General features: G+C 49.3%; 1 protein-coding gene across 4 annotated transcripts; it reads left to right on the plus strand.

The window, feature by feature from the left end:
• Positions 1-85: 85 nt before the first annotated feature.
• ILKAP (ILK associated serine/threonine phosphatase) lies at positions 86-22,209 on the plus strand. Of its 4 annotated transcripts, none has more exons than XM_055401871.2 (12): positions 86-241; positions 7,231-7,296; positions 7,759-7,815; positions 10,991-11,110; positions 12,361-12,487; positions 13,528-13,634; positions 13,958-14,051; positions 14,339-14,426; positions 16,093-16,214; positions 20,087-20,206; positions 21,695-21,776; positions 21,962-22,209. In XM_055401871.2, the coding sequence occupies exons 1-12, from the start codon at positions 187-189 to the stop codon at positions 22,100-22,102; spliced, it is 1,179 nt and encodes a 392-aa protein (XP_055257846.1). In that variant the 5' UTR covers positions 86-186; the 3' UTR covers positions 22,103-22,209. The 4 variants fall into 4 exon arrangements, with proteins under 4 accessions (XP_055257846.1, XP_055257847.1, XP_055257849.1 ...); XM_055401874.2 differs by having other exon boundaries at positions 195-241; positions 7,231-7,319; positions 10,991-11,135; XM_055401873.2 differs by lacking the exon at positions 86-241 and adding an exon at positions 7,394-7,440.
• The last annotated feature ends 79 nt before the right edge of the window (positions 22,210-22,288 follow it).

A 22,288-nucleotide genomic window follows, 5' to 3' on the forward strand; every position in this document is an offset into this window, starting at 1 on the left:
CCCGCGCGCAGGCCTCTGGGGCGGCAGGGCCACGCCGCGCGCCTATTGGTGGCGTTCCGGGCCCGCCCTCGGGTGATTGACGGCTCCCGGGCCGCCGCCGCCGCCGCCCCGCAGCCGCCGCAGGGTGTGGAGCCCGCCGCCGCTCGCGGGCTGCGCCTCTGCCGCAGCCGCCGCCCAGCCTCCGTCATGGACCTGTTCGGGGACCTGCCGGAGCCCGAGCGCTCGCCGCGGCCGGCTGCTGGTAAGCGGGCGGCCGCCGGGCTGGTGAGGGCCAGGAGGGCGCGCGGGCGGGCGAGCGAGGCCTGCACCGGCGCGGGGCGCCGGGCCTCCGCCATGTTCGCTGCGCAGGAGGAAAGGCCGCGCGCGGCCCGGCGCCCTTTGTGCGCGGCCCCTTCCCTCCCGGGAGCCCCGCGCCGCCGGCCTGCGTCCGGCCCGCCCGCCCGGGGCGCTGTAGTCCCGGGCGCGCTCCCGGCCCCGCGTTTTCCTGTGCTCTGTGTTCCGTGTGTACCGCGGCGGCGGCGGCGATCCCCGGCTCGCTTGCTCGTGGGTCTGAGGCGCGGAAGAGACGGTTCGGCCTCCGCGTCCTCCGCTCTTGTCTCGTGACTCGCAGTAGTTGTTGTTCGCGCTGGGCCCCGGGGAGGCCCCTCTCCCCAGAGGGAGGCCCGTTCGCCCGGACCCGCTCCCCAGCCCCGGCCGCCCTCACCTCGGCCGCCGTGCGCGTCCCGGGGGCCGGGGATCGGAGCTCCACGGGGCAGCCGTGCGGGGACCACCACGCCTGGTCCTCTGTCCGGCGGGTTACAGCCGCGCCCAGGCTGAATTTGCCAAGACTTGTTCACGTTTTCAGGTGCAAGACGTTCAGCTGGTTGCTGTGGTTTAGGACTTTCTTTTTTTCCCCCTAGTCTAACTCGATGGCAGGAAACGTGGAAAACTCTTCAGAACACTTTTCAGATTCCAGGCCCAGTTCAGCCCCCCTCAGCTTGCAAGCCCGGAAGGTGGGGCCCGGCCTCTGTGTTACGAAATCCGCACCGGATTTTGTTGGACAGACCGGGAGGGGGACTGGAGACCCTGGTTCGGCAACTGCTGTTGTTCTAGGGGCATACGAAGGTGACACCCAGCGTTTGCTTGCTTTCAGAGAAGCCGAATTCTGAATGCGAGTGGTTGACGTCGAAAAGGGCCAAAGTTAATGAATGGGAAGTGCTGAGTGCCCCGGGAAAGGGGTGTTTGTGGTCCGTGAGCGGAGAATTCGGTGGGAGGTGGTGCTGGACTCGGGCGTCCAGAAATGGACAGACTTGTAATTTGCAGAGATTCTAGGCGAGGGAACAGTGTGCTCTTTGGGGAACGTTTGGTTCTCCGGTTTGCCTGCGCATCCATCCTGGAGGAGTAGCGCGACCTACGACTCGGATTCATGAAGAAGGCTCCCAAGAAGGGGTCGTTCTTCCTCTGTAGAGCCTGGGTTCTGGCATGTCACATGTGGACGCCAGGTCAGTCTTCGGAGGCCGTTAGTCACAATAACGGCACTGTTAGTTTTCCCGGCAGAACATCTCATTTTGTAGATTGTTTCCTAGATTTCGTTTTTAGATTGTTCTCCTTGTGGGTGAAAACTCTGGTTTGTGTATGCAGTTTTTTTGACTCTGTTGGTGGAGGATAACTTCTGTCTGAATATGTTTGGGGCAGAGTTTGCATTTGCAGATGTGCCTGTAAGCCTGTCATTTTCTTTAATCGCCATCACTTTCTACCTGAAATTAATTTGGGTCCACTCAGGCGGAAGGGACCCCTGGATGATACAAAACTTGACGACTCTTTAAGTTGGTCACTGGAAGGACATATCCAACTCTGGCTGAGAAGACAGCTTGGCAGAGGTGCTGCGTGCTGTTTAAACCCAGGTTCCCTCAAGAGTGGATCAGTGACCTGCCTCCTGCCTGTGAGGAGGGTGCTGGCACTGTCACAGGTTCTCCTTGACCAAGTGTGTTTTCGGTAATAGCTTTAAAAGCAAAGAAGGCATGCTTTCTGAATTTGTTGATGACAGAACGGTGAGAGGGATAAGTACTTAAGTGAGTACAAAATCAGAACCCACAGTTATTTTGACAGGCATTTAGTTAAAAACCAGTAAGATTAAACTTAACAGGTTAAAAAAAAATTCATTTGAACAAGAACAGAAACTGATTTCACAATTTTGTGAAAGTACTTTGATTTTTGAAAATTTAACTCAAATGTCATACTTTTTGTTTCTGAAAAATTGTTGATAACATTGAATCTAGAGTGAATGAGAGGAAAATAAAGCTGACTTCCTGAAGTAGAGGGAGAGAGGAGGCTAGATTGCCGCTCTCATGGCTCTCGGAGGATGTGCAGGTGTCACATTTCTGAGCTAACGCAGGAAGAGGAACAGACCGAGTCGTTGTCACAGACCCCAGAAGAGTTGTTTGGGGCAGGTACTCAGACTGGTTTCAGATCCTGACTCTGCTCTTACCGTCTTCTGTGGCTGTCCTTGCATATGAAACGTTAGTGTTGCCTCCTGCTGTTGCCCACAGGCCAGAGAGAGTGCTGTGTGTGGGGACAGCAGAGGCTCTGTGCTCAGCCTGATAGCTGCTAGTGCTTTATAGATGCTACTCCATGAGTTAACTTTCACAGCTATTCCAAAGGGGGGAAATGCACTCTAAAATGGGTTCTGTGAAACCGCCGAGTGTCCAAAGGGAAGAAGCAGCCACTCCTCTGATCATGCCAAGTGTATTTTATTTAGTGTTTTGATTTTTGCTTTGAACATCACATCTAATGTTCCTATGCCAAACCTCTTACTTTTTATGATCTGAAGAAAAATATGGAAAGAATACATAAATACATAAATGTTTTCAGATTTTCTGCTGAATTAAGGGTTTTCATCCCAACCCTTAACAGGTTTTGCTTGCTGAGTGAAATCAAGTTTCTAATGTACAGTATACATACTTATTTAAAGAGGACGTGTATTTGTTCGTATCAGATGGAAATGGAATTTCTTTGCTTGTTGTTCAGTCTCTAAGTCATGTCGGACTGTTTGCAATATCATAGTCATTAAAGTGCTGATTGCTGTCTTTGAAGGTTGACAGCTAATATTGGTAGTCTGAACATGTTTAAGGCGTCTTGGTTTAAAGTCATTTGTGTAGTAATCTGGTTTCAGTTTTATAGGGCAGCTCTTTCACTACACCAGTACCCTTTAAAACTGATGGTCTGCTGTTGACGACTAAATAAATACTTGCTTTGCAAGGCATCCTCAAAATATTTCTTTTTATGAAATTGGAGATCTAAATATAAAATAAAGGCTAAGGTATTAGAAAAAACTTGAACTAATCGTAAAACCTCAGGGTTAATAAGAAAAAACTCAAGTCATAAAAAAATTAAAATGGATTTAGCTATGTAAAAATGTTTTTTACAGCCAAAGTAGCACAAAGGCAAAAGACAAACAGAAAATAGTCGCGGTACTATTACTAAAGGTCACTACCCCTGGTAAGGGAGCCGCTCAGACAGACTGACAGGAGAAAGGGGTGACCCGTTAAAAGGTCAAAGGATGTGTCCTGACAGTTCACAGAAGAGATGCAGGCGACCCACCGATGGGCGCTCAGCTTCCTCAGTCACGGGAGGAATAGCAGGTTGCTGCTGTACCGTGTTTTTCATCGTCAGATTTAAAAATTGGCATGATGATAATGAGTATTTAGAGAAATGGACATTCTCATAAAGTATGTTGAGAGTGAAAGTTACCACAACTTTTTTGGGAACACATTTTGGCATTTGTCAAATTTCTTTGTTTACTTTCTGACCAGCAGTCTGGCAGGTAAAATGAGGTTATAAATCTTGGGTTGTTCATTATGGCATTTTTTTGTCATGTAATAAACCAAAATCACCCTGCATGCCCATCAGTAAAGGACCCAGACAAGTGAGTGGCAGTGCTTCCTGTGTATTGTAGGATAGTGGGCGATTGTTGGAAAGAATCCTTAGACCCAGTGTGCATGGACAGTGATAGATGTGAAGTGTCATATGTAATGGTGGCAATGGCTCACGGTAAAGAATCTGCCTGCAGTGCAGGAGCCGCAGGAAACACAGGCTCGATCCCTGGGTTGAGACGATCCCCTGGAGGAGGAAATGACAACCCACTCCAATATTCTTGCCTGGAGAATCCCATGGACGGAGGAGCCTGGCGGGCTACAGTCCACGGGGTCAAAAGAGTTGGACACAACTAAAGTGACTTAGCAGTAGCAGCATTGTATATAGTGTATATAAAATTAAAATGAACATCTATGATTCAATTCCTGAGCATAAAGGGGAATGGAAAGTATACACTAAGGTGTTATTCTGGTGGGGATAGGTGGGGAAGTGGGCCTGTTTCTAATACATCCATGGTATTTGGAAAACATAAACAGTTGTCTCACTCTCTGCAGGGGATCAGGTCTGGAGTCCTCTTCAGATCCCAAGAACTGAGGATGCTTAAGTCACTTTTATAAAATGGTGTTGTACAGTTGGCCTTTTGTATCCACAGGTGGCCCTTTGTATCCACGGGTCGACTGTATTGTATTTATAGTTAAAAAGAAAATTCAGGTACAAAAAGCAATTTAGGCAAAATATTTAAGCTTTCTGTTGCTATAAGTAGCAACTTTTTGCTAACCTGAATGTGATCAGCCCAAGAATATTTTTGTCAGCATGATATGTAACTTTCAGTAGACTTAGCTTCAGAATGTAAGTAACTTAAAAAAAAAATCTAGCTGAGATTAGCTGTCATGGAAAACCTGTTTTCTGTCTTGTTTCTTTATGAGAGTTCTTGTATTTAGAACTCAAGGACCACTTCTAAAGTTAAGGTCAAGGTCACACTTGGTCCAATGATTGCAGCCCCAGATAATTTGAATTACTATTTATCCAACACAGAATGTAAGGTTCTGGCTAACCAGAAATTCCCTTTATAGCATCTGTGATGTACAGATTGTTTTTAAAGATGCAAAGTATTCTAACTTTGATCCTTATGATGATGCAAAAAGGTACTCCAGAGATCTTCTAGGGCCTTAGGATTATCTTTGGGGGGTTGTATAAAGGTTAAATGATCCTTATGAAGTTCCTGTAACTGCGAGGAGGCAAGATATAACACCTCACCAAGAGCATGTACTGGGAAAGCAGGCTGCCTGCGCGTCAACCTCCACTTCTCACTGGCTCTTCTCCTGGACAGTTACTTAAGCAAGTGCATGAGTTTCCTCATCAGTAAGTCACCATAATAATAGTGCCCACCTTATAAGATTATTGTCAAAATTCAATCCGTGAAAATATGTAGAGCACTAGGGTAGTTCTTGGCAGGCAGTGAATGTTAATTATCGTTTGCACAAGCCATTCTCAGTTGTGGCCAACAAAACTCCGAGATGATCTCACTGTGTTTAATTGCAGTACCACTCAGAATATCCTAGAGTGACAGAGAGCAGTTGAGGTTCAGTCTGTTCAGCAGGGGAAGAGAAGCTGTTCTCTGGGCCTGGTGGGAGGTTTGAGGCACTCTCTTAACTGATTCAACAAAGAAGAGCGGCCGGGCTAGTGCTGAGCTGGAAACCCTGTTATGAGGAATGCTTGCCAGGACCGAAAATGTATTACCTGGGTAAAAGAGGACTTCCCGCCCCCTCTCATTGGACACTGGATTTGGAAAGACCTGATATAGAGAGGTAGTTTAATTCAGAAATTAAAATGTGGCCCTGCATAAATGGAAGGGTTGGTTGCTCTTCAGGTCAGCCTCCTCCCTGCAATGTCCCTCTGTCCCAAGATGCCTGGTGTTCTGACTCTGCTGAATATAGTGCGACTGTTCTGGGTCATCCTGTTCAGTTTGGAGTCTGTTAGAATGGATATGTTGATGCTTAGACTAGTACGGTTTGAGTTCCCTTTGGAAGTGGCCTGCTGAAATATTAGTGATTCTTGGAGGAGGAATAGTACAGTGAGTAAATGGTTATCCTAAATGCCTTTTAATGTTCTAATGCTGTTTTTGGAATACTTCCCATAGAGGATGTCACTTGTGAGAAAAAGTGAAACTACTTGTAATTACTTAATGTCTTTATGATAATCCTAAGGGAGAAAATGGTAATTTAGTGGAATAACCATTTCCTATTTGTGTTACAGGTATAAAGCAAAAGAGTTACATTTTGTTAAATTAGGAATTTATCAGGTATTTGGTAAATTAGGAATTTATCAGGTATTTAATGTACTTCTGACCTAAAGACTCTTAAAGAAATTACTTTCCTTGGAGTTTATAAATTTTACGTAAATTTTTTAGTTTTTAAAAAAGTAGAGTTGATACCCAGCTCGTTTCTAGGCAAAATGACAATATGGATGAAAGTTTCGGGGCACGCATGTTGTGTTGGTTTTTAAATGGGTGCGTTTCTGTCCTTGAGCTCTGAGGAGCAGTATCAGTGTGTTCAGCCTCAGAGAACGGGGACGTCCACACCTTCATCTGCAGCCCGTTGTTTCTCCCACATTCCTGTGGGCTGGTTCCTGTATTTCATAACTTAAATAGAAATTTTGAGGAAAGCTGGAGAAGGAATAATGTTGAAATTTTATGTGGAAAGGGATAATTGAGTATAAAACATTTTAAGACAAGTACTTTTGTTAGGTAAATCTTTAGGTTTTTAAATAGATCTCTTAGCTTTCTCCTGAGTTTATCTTGTAGTATCTGAAATCCCTCACTTTCTTCATAGATATTTACTGAGTTGAGCTCTGTGCTGGAGACACCAGGTTAAGACAGATTCGGGCCTCTCACCGTCTCTCTGCTTGTGTGTTTAAGATTCTACTTGGTAATTAGTTCAGAGTGTTATTGAAACAGGATTTTTTAAGATCAGTAGATCTTTGAAGAGTCCCTTTATCAAGGTACCGATATTTTATTATTGTTTTGCTCTAGAATCAGTTTTTTCTTCTCAGGATTCACTCTTAAATAAAGGTTTTTTAAAATTTGTTCCTTTCAATACTGAAATTAGCAAGAAAAATACTTGTTTTCCTCAAAACACTCAGTAGCCCTTAAAATTCCTGTTGGATCATCCTTCATTGCTTGTATGTTGACTGTAACTGTTGGAAACAAATGTCTATATTAAATGACTGTTGAGAAAGTATTTTTGGAAACAGTTACTCTGTCCAATAGAGAGGAGAAGATTTGAATTTAATAGCTGACTTATCTTAGAAGATCTCCCCCCTTCAAGCCCCATCTGGCCAGTGTCCAAGTGCTCTCTAAGCAGGTGTTCCGTGTTCTAGGGAAAGAAGCTCAGAAAGGATCTCTGCTCTTTGATGGTCTCCCTCCGGCCAGCAGTACTGACTCAGGTACAGTCTCCAGGCTCTCCCAGGTGTGTGTCAACGTGTCATCCTGGGATTGTAGTTGTCTCAATCTTTTTCCCTTTCCCCTATTTTCAACACACAGATGTTTTAGGTGTTGGACTGTCTTAAGTTTTGAATCCATGGCATCAGGTAAGGCAGAAAAATCCGCTAGTTGCTAGCCCTGAGAAACTGCGTGAAGATGTTGAGCAGTGTTCTCTGGTTCATCTGAGCGTCTGTTTTACTAGTGAAATAAGACTGAACTCTAAGGCAGGTTTTCCGTCTCCTTTGACCTAATGAGACTTAAAGCAGGTTCAGGGTGCTGTGTGCACAGTATGAGTTGCCACTGGATTGACACGAGAGTTCTGAGTTTATTTCAATGACCTGTGTAGGTGTCCTGGTGGGATGGATGCTGAAACTTGAGCCCCACCCTGCTTTTGTGGGCTCACTCGGTGTTTTGCTGTGTTTCAGGCTCTGGGGGACCTTTGCTTTTTGACGATCTCCCGCCAGCCAGCAGTGGCGATTCAGGTAAGTGTAGGGAAACTAGTTCAGTGTGCCCATGGAAATAATATATAATGTTTTACATAAAGTGTATTTATTTATAGCTGTAAAAAGCCTTAGGATGACAAATCATAATACTACATAAGATTTATTAAAACTAGATACCGGGAATTCCCTGGCTGCCCAATGGTTAGGACTCAGTGCTTTCACTGCTAGGGTCCAGGTGTGATCCCTGGTCAGGGAACTAGTGGAAAAGGTGAAGGCACCTCACTCCAGTACTCTTGCCTGGAAAATCCCATGGACGGAGAAGCCTGGTAGGCTGCAGTCCATGGGGTCGCTAAGAGTCAGACACGACCGAGCGACTTCACTTTCATTTTTCACTTTCATGCATTGGAGAAGGAAATGGCAACCCACTCCAGTGTTCCTGCCTGGAGAATCCCAGGGACAGGGGAGCCTGGTGGGCTGCCCTCTATGGGGTCGCACAGAATTGGACACAATTGAAGCGACTTAGCAGCAGCAGCAGCAGGAGGGAACTAGGTTCCTGCCAAAATGAGTAAACAAACAAACTAAACTCAGTAGATACCATCAGTTGGGAAGCAAAAATATACATAAATACTGCATCACTTTTTGGTAATTATTTTCTACTCCTTGGAATTTTAAGAATTCAGTCATTTACTTTGACCTTTGTTATTAATGTTCTTAAAAAAAACCTGAGTCTGTCATTGTAGTTTTGCCTTGTTATATTCCTGACAGATCCAGATGTCTCCAGCAGAAAAGTATCTGAATATGTGAAGTACTTTCCACATTTCACACTGAAAAAATATTTTCAGCATCCCTGATAAATTAGTCTTCTGTTTTATGCCACTTACAAAATAAAAAGAATTTTGATCTTTAAATGAAGTTGGAATGACACTGCTTTACTGACTGGTACAGACGGTGTGCAGGAATTTGAATTCTTGACGTTTAAGACCTTAGTTAATGAATTTCCAGTCAGTGCTTTCATGTTTGTTCTCAGCATTCTTTTTGTTGATTTGATTTCATTTTTGTCAAGCCTGTTAACCCTGGCTCTACTTGTTTCTGTAAATGTTTAACTTTTCCTTTTACGTCCCAGTTGAACAGAAGGGGAAAACAGAGCAGATTCCTGTAGGTTGTCATACATGATGAGTCTGTTATTCTGTCTGAGGAATTCTCACATGGAACTCCCCCAAAGGGGAGGGGGCAGGGCGATAGTGGGGGACAGGGTGGATGCAGGCTGTCCTTTCTCATATGTGAGTATCTTCTAGTGTGAAAAAACCTTCCTTATGTTGTCAGATAGAACACTTGCTGCTTTTCAAGTATATTTTTCTGTATTAACTAATTACTAAGTCATTGGAATTAGTCTAACCAAGTATGGATTAAATTAGTATTTTTCCTATATTTGGACTTCCCAGGTGGCACTAGTGGTAAAGAATCCACCTGCCAATACAGGAGATGTAAGAGATGTGGGTTCGATCCCTGGGTCTGGAAGATCCCCTGGAAGAGGGCATGGCAACCCACTCCAGTATTCTTGCCTGGAGAATCCCATGGACAAAGGAGCCTGGCCGGCCACAGTCCCTAGAATTGCAAAGAGTCAGACACGACTGAAGTGACTTAGTGCACACACGTTTCTGTATTTAGGAAAAGTATCACAGTCATCTTTCACAAGAAGTCTCAGATTTTCAGGCGGTGTGTCCATACGAAAAAATTACAGCATTCTCATACAATTTACCCTAAAACCTTGCTATTAAAGACAGTATTCTTAGTTATAGTGAAAGTTAAATGTGTGCAACTAGGGCTGTTAACAGATTGAGTTAAAGGAGGGTTCAGGTTAGTTATGTCTTAGTTATCCTCAGAGCAAAAGGCAATAAACTAATAGTAACTTAGAGGACTTCCAACACCATTATTAACAGGGTTTTTTTTTGGACGTAGAATCTAATCTTGTATCCAGTATTTAGGATTTCTTGAGAAGACATACTCTTCTTCTCAAGCAGGCAAGAGCTATTTACAAAAGTTGACTACATTCTAGGCCATAAAGTAAGTCCTAGTACAGAATCAATATCATATGTAGACCACATTCTCTAATTACAATGTAATTCACTTTGAAGGCAATAACAGTTTAAAAAATTTCTCTGTTTTCCAATTTAAAAGAAAGGAAGATGTTTTTTCATACACATTTGGAAAGCTGGAACACAAACAGTAAGTGGCAGGAGGCTAATGAAGAGACCATTGAAAGATCCATGACATTGTCCCAGTTAATTTGCCTTGCCTTGTGGGGTAGGATGTGTGTGTTACACTGTTGCAGAAATCTGTCCTTTGCAAGTAACTGATTATTCTTGAGGGCAGGAATGTTTCCTTTTTCCCCTCAGTACTTAGGTCTGGCAAAGAGTAGTTGAATGAATAATAAATGGTTGTATGCTTTTATAGCTACATGCAGAGAATACTTAGGGCCATTCATTGGACACTTGGTGGACCAGAGACTGTGATGAAAGCTTTACATACGTTCTCCCCATCAGTTTTAAACAGCCTTCTGAGAGGACAGTTTTCTCCCTGTTACCGATGAAGACGCTGAGGCCTGCAGGTTAAGTAACTTGCCTTAAGGGCACGCCCCTTGTAAATGGCAGAACTGATTCTTCAGACTAGACTTTGTTGCTCTATAGTGTGTACTCGCTGCAGGTGCCCGTAGCTCTTGACTTGGAATAGACATCCGTCCCTTTGCAAGTGGGGGTGGCTTCAGCAGTCCTGTTCTGTCTTTCAAGATACGGACAGTTCTTATAGGCTGATGTTGGTCTCAGTTTAAGCCTTTGTTAGTTTTTTTGGGCTGGTTCAGGATGTTTCACTTTGCAGGTTTTGGGAAATGTATACGTAAGGGCTTGTGGATATAAAATACCATGTGCATGCCATAGCCCCAGAGTATGAATGTGTGTTTTTACCACTGAGAAGCCTCTCACATGTCTTCTCGAGGCCATCTGAGCGGGGCCTGGCTTTTACTTTGTGGTCTCCCAACGTGGGCACCCAGGGCACTGCCCCACCCTCAGAGTCACGGCCACGACCGCTGAGCTGCCCTCTCTGCCAGGTCTCGCTCGAATGTCCTTTCTTCTCCGAGGGCTGGGAGGGGGCCAGGGCTGCTCGGGACTGTAACAGTCTATAGCTGTGTCTCTGTCTGGTGTTTACTTTATATTTCCAGGTTCTCTTGACACTTCGATATCCCAGGTGGTAAAGAATGAAGGGAAAGGAGCAAAGAGAAAAACCTCTGATGAAGAGAAGAATGGCAGTGAAGAGCTTGTGGAAAAGAAAGTTTGTAAAGGTTTTCAGACAGTTTGAAAACAAATGTATTAGACTTCATATTATAAGACAACCCAGAGCAAAACCAAGCTTAGCTTTCCAATGATAACGCTTCCGCTCTGTGCCTGTGTTTAAGAAGTGCGTAGGGTTCCCTGTGTGCACACGGATTTCCGAGGTCACGCGTGCTTCCTCAGTCTTTGCTCTCCATGCGCTCCATCTCTTACCCACCCTTGGTCAGGTAGGAAACCGGCCTTGGTGCTTCAGGGGTTAGAGACAGGTTTCCTCGGCCTTGGTTAGCATATGGGCCTCAGTCTCTCTCTGACTACATGCCCTTGCCCTCCACCTGTTGATTAGCACTTGGAATTCTGTGACGAGCTCATAGGCAGCGTCCCAGGAGACGGCCTGAGGCTGGAAAGAGCGATTGAAACTTGTCAGCTCTGTCACGTGCACAGTGCATGAGGAGTAAGTGAGGAGCAACAGCTAGAGAGAAAGCCATGGGTTTCTGCTGACTGCGCCAGCCAGGCCACTGTGCCGCATGCCGTCAGTGATCTCCGGCAGAGGCTGTGGGCTCCCATGGAGGCCGTGAGGACACAGGTGTCAGCGCAGCTTGTCACTGCCTGGGGCCTGCAGATTGCTGTGCCTGCCAGCGGCCACCCTTCAGGAAGGGCGTCCATCACTGACATGGCTCTCAGTGTCAGAAAAGGAGCTCAAACCAGCCATTAAAGAGAAATTTCTGCGCCTTCAATGGACTCCTTTTCCTTCCTCAGTTAAAGTAAAAGCAACTGATCTTTCTATTTGTTCAGTCTTCCAGCCCCGAGCATGGAAACACGTATTTCCAGTGTATCCAACAGGGCATTTGGGGTAAACTACTTACTTGAATTTCTCTAAACTAGAGATTTTTCTGTCCTCTTGAAATTATTGACAGACGGGATTTGCAAGGAGCTCCTTGCCCCAGTTCCAGTCTCGCTTCTGTGGGGTGACAGCACGTTCCTTGTTCTGGTGCTTTGACCAAGTGCTCTCTTTGGAAGAGCCGTTCTGCACTGAGCTGCTGTTGCCTGCTGTCTCCTCTCTGCTGCTCAGCCTTGCAGAGGCCACCCCGTTCAGCAGTGGTCTGCTTTCTGTAGCAGACTTGCCACCTGGGAGGCGCCTGGCAGGGCAGCTCTCAGACACTGCTGGGTAGAACAGCCGCAGTTCCCTCTCATTGCTCTGGGACTAGGGCGTCGGGAGAGAAGGGCACAGTTTTGTATTGGCTTTTTGTTCTCTTTTCCGTAGCCTCTTCGGTGATATTCGGCCTGAAAGGCTACGTGGCTGAGCGGAAGGGCGAGCGGGAGGAGATGCAGGACGCCCACGTCATCCTGAATGACATCACCGAGGAGTGCCGGCCCCCCTCCTCCCTCATGTGAGTGTCCTGCCCCGGCAGCCCCGGGGGCGTAGGAGTCTGTTCCGATGCTGGTGCGGTAGTGAGGGCCCAGAAGGAGACCGAAACTGCAGGAGGCAGACTGTGGACTGTGTCCTGCAGTTGCACAAAATGAAAGTGAAGGAGAAGGTATGGAGGAAGAGCCCTTGTCACCAGAAGCAGAGTGTGCTTGGAGCCAGGATAGGGGCTTTGGGGAAGCCTCAGGGGCACATCTTTGGGGATAAGGTTTAACTGGGGGACAACAAGCCATAACTAGCAGATGCTGCACTGTAAGATTCTGAGTTATAAACCACATATGAGAGGTATATATACACATATATATCACAGTATATATAATATTATATATTGGAATATATGTACACATGGAATAGAATATCAATCAGCCATTAAAAAATAAGCTGTGCCGTTTGCACCAACATGGATGGCCTCAAGAGTGTGCTCAGCAAAGTAAGTTTGTTTCATGGCTCATGATGTCCCACACTGAGAAGGGGTTCTAGAAACGCTTGAGGAAACGAGCAGCTCTTCAGAGAAAATGTCATTTCCCACAAGCACATTTGTTCTTTCCTTCTTGAAACAGTTTTTTAATGCTATTTATCTGTGTGAGTTTTCCGGCAAACTTGAAAGGGGAATAGGAGTAGGAGTGGTAGGATAGGCTTTAAGAATTTGATATCAGTCAGAGTTTGAGCAGCATTCTGAAACTCCCTGTTCTCTTACAGATGTTTCTGACTGTCTTGGGTCAGTCATTTATCTGTGTTTATCTGTTAGTGTTTGAAACTACATCTGCTGTAAGTAGAATACTAAATCTGCTTTAAATAGAAAAGAGTTCTGAATATTAGTGAAAAATCAGAGTTAACAGATCTTGATTTTTGAAGCAAGTGTGAGTTTTTAATTTTAAAATGTCATGGACGTCACTTCAGTATTGTCTCAGGTACTATTACTGCTTGCTGTTCGGGTTAAAAGCTTTAATGGAGAGGAGAGATCTTTGCCTGAGGATCTTGCTGACTCTCAGTTCATTATTCCAGCACCCGGGTTTCCTACTTTGCTGTTTTTGATGGCCATGGAGGAATTCGTGCCTCAAAATTCGCTGCACAGAATTTGCATCAGAACTTAATCAGGAAATTTCCTAAAGGTGAGGCTCAGAATTCAATCGGTTCACTTTCATCTCGGGCTTGGCCCTTTGTGCTGATGAGAGAGATGCCACTGGCTTGAGCGAGGCGTCCTTGATGACCGGAAGAGCATGGCTTAGAGTAGGTGGCGCCGAGGGGAGCAGGGGCTGTGCAGCGGGCCCGCCGCGGAGCTTGGGTCTCTGGGCGGTGGCACCTCTCATCTCTGTCCTTGGGAGGACACTAAAACCTCCACTTAGAGTGGAGGTCCTAATACAGAAACAGTGACGGTGGTGGGAGGATGGTCTTCCTTCCTTACGACCGTTTTCTTCCCTGCCTTCTGCAACAGGAGATGTAATCAGTGTGGAGAAAACCGTGAGAAGATGCCTTCTGGACACCTTCAAGCATACTGATGAAGAGTTCCTTAAGCAAGCCTCAAGCCAGTAAGTGTAACCACATGAAGACCTGTGAGTGGAGGGTGTGTGTTGTTTTCGTAAACGTATTTCAGGCCTTCCGATACGGTTTAATGCTAACGCTCTTGTCTGAAAAACTTCTAGTACCAAGTAAGCTCTTACAGATTAATGAAATCTGAATCAAAAACAAAACAACACTCATCAAAGAAACCATCCATTTTAAAAGCATGACACTTCCCTTTTAACTCTGCAAATTCAGTCTCAGAGTGCTTGCATGTTGGTGGTGACTGTGTCTCTGGTGTGTTTCCCCCCTCCAGGAAACCTGCCTGGAAAGATGGGTCCACCGCCACGTGTGTCCTGGCCGTAGACAATACTCTTTACATTGCCAACCTTGGGGACAGTCGGGTAAGTGGCTGTGGTGCCGCCGCCCACCGAGACAGCACCACATGGCGGGGGCAGACTGTAGGCAGCTCTGTTGAATAAGGTTACAGCCACTATGGCAGGGTTGAAGTCTTCATTCTTGGGGGGTTGCTAAAAGGGGCTCTGTTGCAGAGTTAAAAGTTCTGGGTCAGGGAATGGCGGCTAAGTTGGAGGCTGTTTGATCTGGGAAGACCTACATCCTGCCTGTCAGACAGGTACAGAGCTGTGAGTTGGAATTTAATTGGCCCACAAGTAAAACTGCTGCTGCTGCTGCTAGGTCACTTCAGTCATGTCTGACTCTGCGTGACCCCATAGACGGCAGCCCACCAGGCTCCCCTGTCCCTGGGATTCTCCAGGCAAGAACACTGGAATGGGTTGCCATTTCCTTCTCCAATGCATGAAAGTCAAAAGAGAAAGTGAAGTCGCTCAGTCATATCCGACTCCCAGCGACCCCATGGACTCCTCCGTCCATGGGATTTTCCAGGCAAGAGTATTGATATTTAAACAACTATTTGTCTTTATTTATTTGACCTCAGATAGTCATGAATGAAAAGTATTAACCCCTGCCTCTCCAAATTATGTAATTTCAAAATAACTCAAAAGCTGTGACTAGAAGAGTGCTCAGTGATGGATGAATGTCCGCTGAGCCCAGGGCTCAGGGCTGAGGGAGAAAACCCAGCTACTTCCCACTGATGATGGCCTGTGTCGCGTTCCAGCTGTGGGGGCTGACTTAGAGCTAGAGGGAGGGCTCCGTAGGGCCTCTCAGTCCCTGCTGTCTCCCCGGCCAGGAGTGGATGGTCCCCTCCCTTGCCGCCTGCTTGTTGGCCAGCCTCCATGCTTGTGCAGCAGTCACTGGACAGAGTGACGTTCCCATTCTTAAAGCATCTTCAGACATGGACACAGCTGCTTCCCATCCTGTTGCTTTTAGGGTGACTTGGGATAGGGGGCAGTGGGAGCCGTGAGCGTCCCAGATGAAAGCCCTGCCCCAGTGGGGTCTGTGTTGGGGTGACCCTCTAGTGGATCTCTCTGGTGGGACTGCCTCTTGTACATGGGCGTTTAGACCAGAGGACTTAAAAATAGCACGTGTATGAAATAGCCAAAAAGAGAGACTTTGGAGTCAGACCCCAGTTTCAGTCCTGGCCCTGTTCTGTGACTCCGGGGACGATGCTTATCCTCTGGACCTCAGGCTTCCCCCTCTGTAGAGTAAGAGGTTTGTTCTGAAGTGACTGCACAGTAAACACGGTGACGGGAACACGCAGACGTGTACTTGATCAGCCCACCAGATGGGCCAGTGCAGACTTGGGGGACATAGCGCCTAAAGGGGCCCCGGTACTTCTTAGGGGCCTCCCTCTCACGTCACAGGTGGGAAGTGTGTGTGTGTGGCGCAGGGGCTGTGGTCACTCAGTCCTTCTCTCCGTGTGTGTGTGAGTCACAGGTGGTCACTCAGTCCTTCTCTCCCTGAGTGAGTGAGTGAGTGAGTGTGTGTGTGTGTCACCACTTTGCGGCTGAGGCTTTTAACGCTGGGCCCTCTGAGCTCGTTTCTCAGCCAGAGGCGGAGTCTGAACGTGAGTTGTTAACCTTGCCCTTCCCCTGTCACTGTTAGGCTCTGGGCTTGTTCACTTTCACACCTGTTATACTCTCGTCTTCCCAGGCAATCCTTTGTCGTTACAATGAGGAGAGTCAAAAACATGCGGCCTTAAGCCTCAGCAAGGAGCATAATCCAACCCAGTATGAAGAACGAATGAGAATACAGAAGGCCGGAGGGAATGTCAGGTAACTGGAGGGTGGCAGGGGCTCCGGGAAGGGGAGCCCCTGTGGAGTGAGCCGAGAGACCTCCGCGCGTGGGGGGTTCTGCCCTGTACAGTCTTCAGCATGATGAGACTGTCTGAGGTCTAACTTTGTGAAGCCAAAGTAGGTGAACACATGGCGTAGGATTTCACGTCTGTCCAAGTAGGAGCTAACAATGTGTGCGAGAAACATGCTTCCCTGCATCTGCAAAAGGAGGATTCTTGTCTCAAATTCAAGCTTACATTTGCAGCATTTTCTGTGGTCCTAGGAACTTTCCTAAACACTATTATTTGTCACAGCTGGATAAGCTACAGTTTGGGCAGTTTCTCCAGAGAGAAAACCTGAAGTGGTGAAGACAGTGCGTGAGCTGGTCGCCTCTGGGCTTCTGGGGAGCGCCTCCTCAGGCCCAGGGGCCGCCCTTGCCTGCTTGGTCCGCCGCGGTTGCATCTCTCGACATCTTTGGGGACCGTGCCAGCTCTCGTTTGTCATCGGCCGCCTCTCAGGTAGCTCCACAGGCCTAAGGGTGCGGCGTTAGGGACACCAGAGGCCTTTTCTGGTTCATCTTAGGCTTGAGCCGTTTAAGGTTTCGTCGCCTGTTGGAGATAAGGGAGCAGAGAGGTGCCATGTGAGACGGCAGTTACTCGTCCTTGGAGGTGTCGTTTCTCTCCTGTTGTTTACTTGGGGCAGTTTTGTTGTCGCTCTGGGCTGTTCCTGGCCGGTGGTGCAGGGAGGTCTCTGGAGAGGAGTCAGAATTCTTAGGGCTGGTTAAAAAACTGCAGGGTTAGGAAAAGGTGATTTTGGTCTGGGCTGTGGCTGTCTGCATGAGCAAAGACAGAATTGCAGACCGGGTTCTGGTCTGCCGGCGCCGTGACTGACTGAGCCTCTGTGGCTGCTTGTGGGAGGTAAGGCCCAAGAATGTGCCCCCAGCGTGCTGTTAGTAGCATCACCTTTTCTGCCCTTCCTCATAACTGTAAAGCTCTGCATTTGCCTGGTGGGATGGGAGAGCTTGGCAATGATGGTTGCACAACAGTGTGGATGTTCCTAATGCCACTCAACCGTTTGCTTAAAAGTAAAAGTGAAGATGACAGGTATCATGTCCCATATTTTTACCATGGTTTTAAAATGAAGAAAGCCCACATTTACATGGTTAGCTATTTAACATACAAAGCAGAGACACGCTTTCATGTTTTGTTCTCTTCACCCTCATCTCCTGAGTGTTTGCAGTGCGTCTTCTCACACAGATAAGCACGTCCGTGTCTGGGTTGTTATTTTCCTCCTTTGTCACACTGAAGGTAGTGGACTGTGTGCAGGGCGTTACACTGCTTCAGGAGAATTCCTCAGAGAAGGTGAGGACAGTTTGATGTTTATTTTGTGAGGAAGGGAAGCTTACACCTGTAACATCTGCCGTCGGGTCCAGAGCGCTGCGTGTCTGGTACGGTCTCTGATGACATGGAGACAGTTCTGGAATCATAGGTGCAGTTCTGCCCTGTTGCACCGATCCTGCTGATACTCCGGACGTTGGCATCTGCCATCCTGGGATGGTCAGAGGAAGATGGAGCTTCCACCTCCCAGCCTCAGCTTTGTGAGCCCGTCAAGACCACTGTGCCCCTGGGCCAGAGGAGCTGTAGTCAGAGCAAGGTTCAGCTGGTAGCCAGGGTGTTGGTCCCTGTGCCCCTCTCCCGTTGTGAAGGAAAAACCGGAACAAAACACCAGCAGAAGGCACTGCGGTCAGGGGACTTCAGTGACTGACTTGGTGCCAGTAGGACAGCCGCCGTCTGACTGATGGGCGGATGGGAGGGAGGCAGGAAGGACGCTGCGTGGAGCACAAGTCGCACGTGCTGGAGGGCAGGAGGCCAGGCCTGTGGCTGGCAGGTCCCCAGGGAAGGCAGGTTGGCTCGGGGGCTGGGACTTCAAAACCCACTCCCTGCCCAGCACTCTGGGCTCAGCGGGAACTTTGAGCACGGTCGGAGCAGAGTGGGTTCTGGGCGGTTTGCCGGGGGAGAGGCCGGCGCAGAGCCTGCAGCGTCCTGTGTTGCGTGTGGGACGCGGGCCGTGTGTGGAGGGGCTGCTGAGGAGGCTTGGGGCGGGCGCAGCCTTGACCCCCGTGGCTGGTTCCGGGCAGCCCTCACCAGGAGCAGTCATGTTGGGCTCACTGGGCAGAGAGGGCAGGTGGTGTGGCTGTGCTCCTGTGACGCACAGCCTGAGTCGGCCCTGCCCTCTGCAGCCGGCTGGCGCCCGCACCACACACCTCACACAGCCTGTTGTGCCAGGTGCCGGCGGAGCGGCAGCAGCCCGCTGGGTCAGTTTCTGAAGCGTGGTGGGCTCTGAGTTGTCCTGGTGGTACCTGGGTCTCCAGCCCGGCCCCTGTGCGCAGTCTCGTTGAAACAAGCTGGGTCTGTGACTCGGGAGGAGGCCGTGCCGGGCACCCCGGTCCTGAAGACACACTCTGGTCCGCGGGCTCAAGCTGCCGTCTCTGGCATGCTGAGGGCTGAGGGACCCCCACGCACCTCTTCACCCTCAGCTTGGCGCCGGCGCCCTTTGCTCCCTCTTGCATTTTGTCCTGCTGTTCGTTCCTGAGAAGATTGCTCAGCTGCTCACAGACACCAGCACAAGTCTTTGCTGCTGGTGGTCCAGCGGTGACCACCGGGAGGGTGACTCTCAGGGCCAGCGAAAGGCCTGGAGCCAGATGGGATCCTGACTCCGAGAGCGGCCCCGGCCCCAGCAGGCGGTTTCCAGCCCCTTGTGCGGGTGGCTCAGCTTCCAGGGCGCGTTCCCTGTTGGGAGCCCCGTGGTGAGGCGGCATCTGCGCGCACAGCTCTGCCGTCGGCTGGGCTCTCTGGCACCCATTGTCGAGTGTGGCATCTCCTCTGGTCTCACACCTGAGAGCCTCGGTGCTCGGGCATTGTAGCTGCCCGAGTGACAGAGCAAGGGCGCCACCAGGATTTTCCTTGGGAGTGGCAGGCACGGGACTGGTTTCCCTGCTGACAGAACTCGTTGTTTTAGGCCCTGCAGTCACCTTTCCCTCTCCTGAAAGTAGAATGAATGAAGGTATAATGCTGTCCAGAGTTCTCCTGTTTAAGTCATTAAATCATGTTCATAACCAAGGTAGAGAACACTTGCTTCTGAATCAGGGAATAGTCACTTTCAGGTATTTTCCAAATTTAATTAGAGTGAAATGCAAAATATCCCTCTGTCCCAGCTGTTTGTAACTCTGGTAGCTTGAAAGTGAAAGTTGCTCAGTTGTGTCTGACTCCTTGCAGCCCCGTGGACTATACAGACCATGAAATTCTCCAGGCTAGAATACTGGAGTGGGTAACCTTTCCCTTCTCCAGGGGATCTTTCCAACCCAGGGATTGAACCCAGGTCTCCCGTATTACAGGCGGATTCTTTACCAGCTGAGCCATCAGGGAAGCCCAGGAATACTGGAGTGGGTAGCCTATCCCTTCTCGAATCAATCCGGGGTCTCCTGCATTGCAGGCGATGGATTACTTACCAGCTGAGCTATCAGGGAAACCCATGGTGGCTTTAAGGTAAAAACAAATCAGAGAGACAAAGCCAAGTCCACACCCAGTCAGGCTTGACTCTGGGCAGAGCAGGGGGTTAGGCCCGGCGCAGCCATGAGCCAGGTTGAGGGGGCACTGGTGCCACTAGTGTGCGGGGCCGCGGCCCAGTAATGACCCGGGACAGGAAGACTCCGCGCAGTGGTTCGGTGCTGTGGGTCATCGGCAGCTTCGGGATGTGGATTCCACAGGTCACGTCTTTGACCGTGTCCCATTTTCCTGCTTTTGAGGTCAGGGTCTGGGTCCTGGGAGCCTGGTTTGTCAGGTGGAGTCTGATGTGCCTTCCCCTTGCTGCAGGGATGGGCGTGTCCTGGGCGTGCTGGAGGTGTCCCGCTCCATCGGGGACGGGCAGTACAAGCGCTGCGGGGTCACTTCCGTGCCGGACATCAGACGCTGCCAGCTGACACCCAATGACAGGTAGGCTTTCCTGGGGCACAGGGTGGCCTCCTCCTCTTGTTTCTCTTCCAACTTCTTCCAGTTTGCGTACTGAACCTGGGGTGGCGAGCGGGTGGCTGGCCGTGTCTTGGGCACTGTGCTGGGTCCTCAGGTGCAGGGACAAATAAAATGCCATTCTGCTCTCGTGGGTTCAGTCTGACCACACATGAATGGGCCTGTCCAGTCCCGTGTGTCTTAGGGGTGCAGGTGCTCCAGGAGCCTTTGGCCGTGGCAGGAGGGAGACACACATGTTGGAAAAAGCAGGGTTTTCCCGCAGGGGACAGACACTAGGGTAGTGAAATGGGATGGGATGAAGGTGCGGCCGGCCGATGCCACGGTGGTAGGAGGGTCGGGAAATGGTGGCGGGTATGCGAGGACAGGTTGCAGAGGCCTGGGTTCTCTGCTGAGCAGTCTGGGTTTTAGCTCATAATGGGAGAATCAGGGGAGGTTTTTAAGTGGAGCCGAAGTAGTTTGAAGAAAGAGACCTCTCGTCCACCTCTGTTTCTGAGCTGCTTGAGAGTAAGGCCCTGTGCCTGGCGGGAAAAGGCCTCCGTAGGCAGTGTTGGAGGAGGATGGGGCTCGGGCCTGTGTCGGGGGTGTGGGCACTGAGGCGGCAGCAAGGGGCCGGGAGGCCAGTGCTGCCGGGGGTACCTTCCCGCACCTTCCGCGCCTGCCTCAGCCCCTCGGGGCACGTTTCCACCTGCTCCTCCAGCTTCCCAGGTGACGCCTCGGGAGAGTCTTGTTGCCCCATGAGACCAGGCCCCGTGTGACCCCCACTTTGCAGCAGAGAGCCCTCCTTCGGGGTCTGTCACCTCGGCGGAACTGGCTGGCACTGCTCGGACTAGGGCCCTGCTGGGTCCCAAGCACAAACCATGTGCCTGTAAATGCTTGCTGGGTGAGTGCCCAGTCAGAGGTGGGAAACCAGGACCTGGGTATTAAAACGGGGAAAGAGACGAGCAGGAGAGCCGGGACTGTCCCACCCCTCTAGCTCTGTCAGAGAGACTCCTCTCGCGAAGCCTGGGGGACTTTGAGAGTGACGGAGGCCTGTTCTCCAGCAGTGAAGGCGGGCAGCTGTCCTCCCTTCACGTGGGCAGCGAGTCCTCAAGGGCATTCCTGAAGTCCAAGCGTCCATCCCATTTGGGACATGGCTTGAGGCCTGTGGTGATTGACACTTGCCGTGTATTTACCATACCACCTGATAGATCTTACTCAGTGATCTTCCTGGAGTTTGTCTAAGAAACTGGGATTGGGTTAATCCGTAACTTTTGGTGAACAGTGTAGTCTCAGTTTTGATGGATAACATCTCACCCAAATATTTTTAAGTAGCTTTAACCTTGAACTCATAGAAGTTAAATTGGTTTTAAAATGTTTAGCTTTTGAATAGTTGGCCATATATATTTCACCTCCATTGCCAGGCCATTTTGTAAAGTTTGCTGCTAAAACCCATTTATGTTTTTCTGCCTGTTGTAGGTTTATTTTGCTGGCCTGTGATGGCCTCTTCAAGGTCTTTACCCCGGAAGAAGCCGTGAACTTCATTTTGTCCTGCCTGGAGGTGAGCACTCTCAGAAGGGGGTGGGTGCCCGTCGTTCCAGCTGCCCTTGGGCTTCAGAGAAGTCCCCGGCCCCCTTCCTCCCGCACCCTCCCACAGGGACTGGGAGCAGTCGTCGCTCATGGGGGGCGTCTCGAGCAGTGGGGCGTGGGGTCCCTGGTCACCAGTACCCCTTTCCCGTGCGGTAGGACGAGAGGATCCAGAGGCGGGAAGGGAAGCCCGCCGTGGACGCGCGCTACGAAGCCGCCTGCAGCAGGCTGGCCAACCAGGCGGTGCAGCGGGGCTCGGCGGACAACGTCACCGTGATGGTGGTGCGGGTGGGGCTCTGAGGCGGCGCGGTCACAGCGCCGAGGTTCCTACTCGTGCTGTGCACAGTATGTGTCTCGTGTACTCCTGTGGGATGCCCGTGCCTGTAAATAAAGGTGTTTTTTCTAGATTTCTGAGTTGTCTTATACCATTTTGAGGAACACCTGGCCTTTCAGGGGTTGTATTTGCTTTTGAACGTGTTCTGGGTC

Source organism: Moschus berezovskii, chromosome 4 (assembly GCF_049115385.1).
Source record: "Moschus berezovskii isolate FMDL1 chromosome 4, NW_MosBer_1.0, whole genome shotgun sequence".
Lineage (NCBI taxonomy): Eukaryota > Metazoa > Chordata > Mammalia > Artiodactyla > Moschidae > Moschus > Moschus berezovskii.

Coding starts and splice junctions, on each gene's coding strand:
- ILKAP (XM_055401871.2), top strand. CDS start 187: ATGGACCTGTTCGGGGACCTGCCGGAGCCCGAGCGCTCGCCGCGGCCG. Junction 7,297..7,758: donor GGCCAGCAGTACTGACTCAG/GTACAGTCTCCA, acceptor GCTGTGTTTCAG/GCTCTGGGGGACCTTTGCTT. Junction 14,427..16,092: donor CCAACCTTGGGGACAGTCGG/GTAAGTGGCTGT, acceptor TCGTCTTCCCAG/GCAATCCTTTGTCGTTACAA.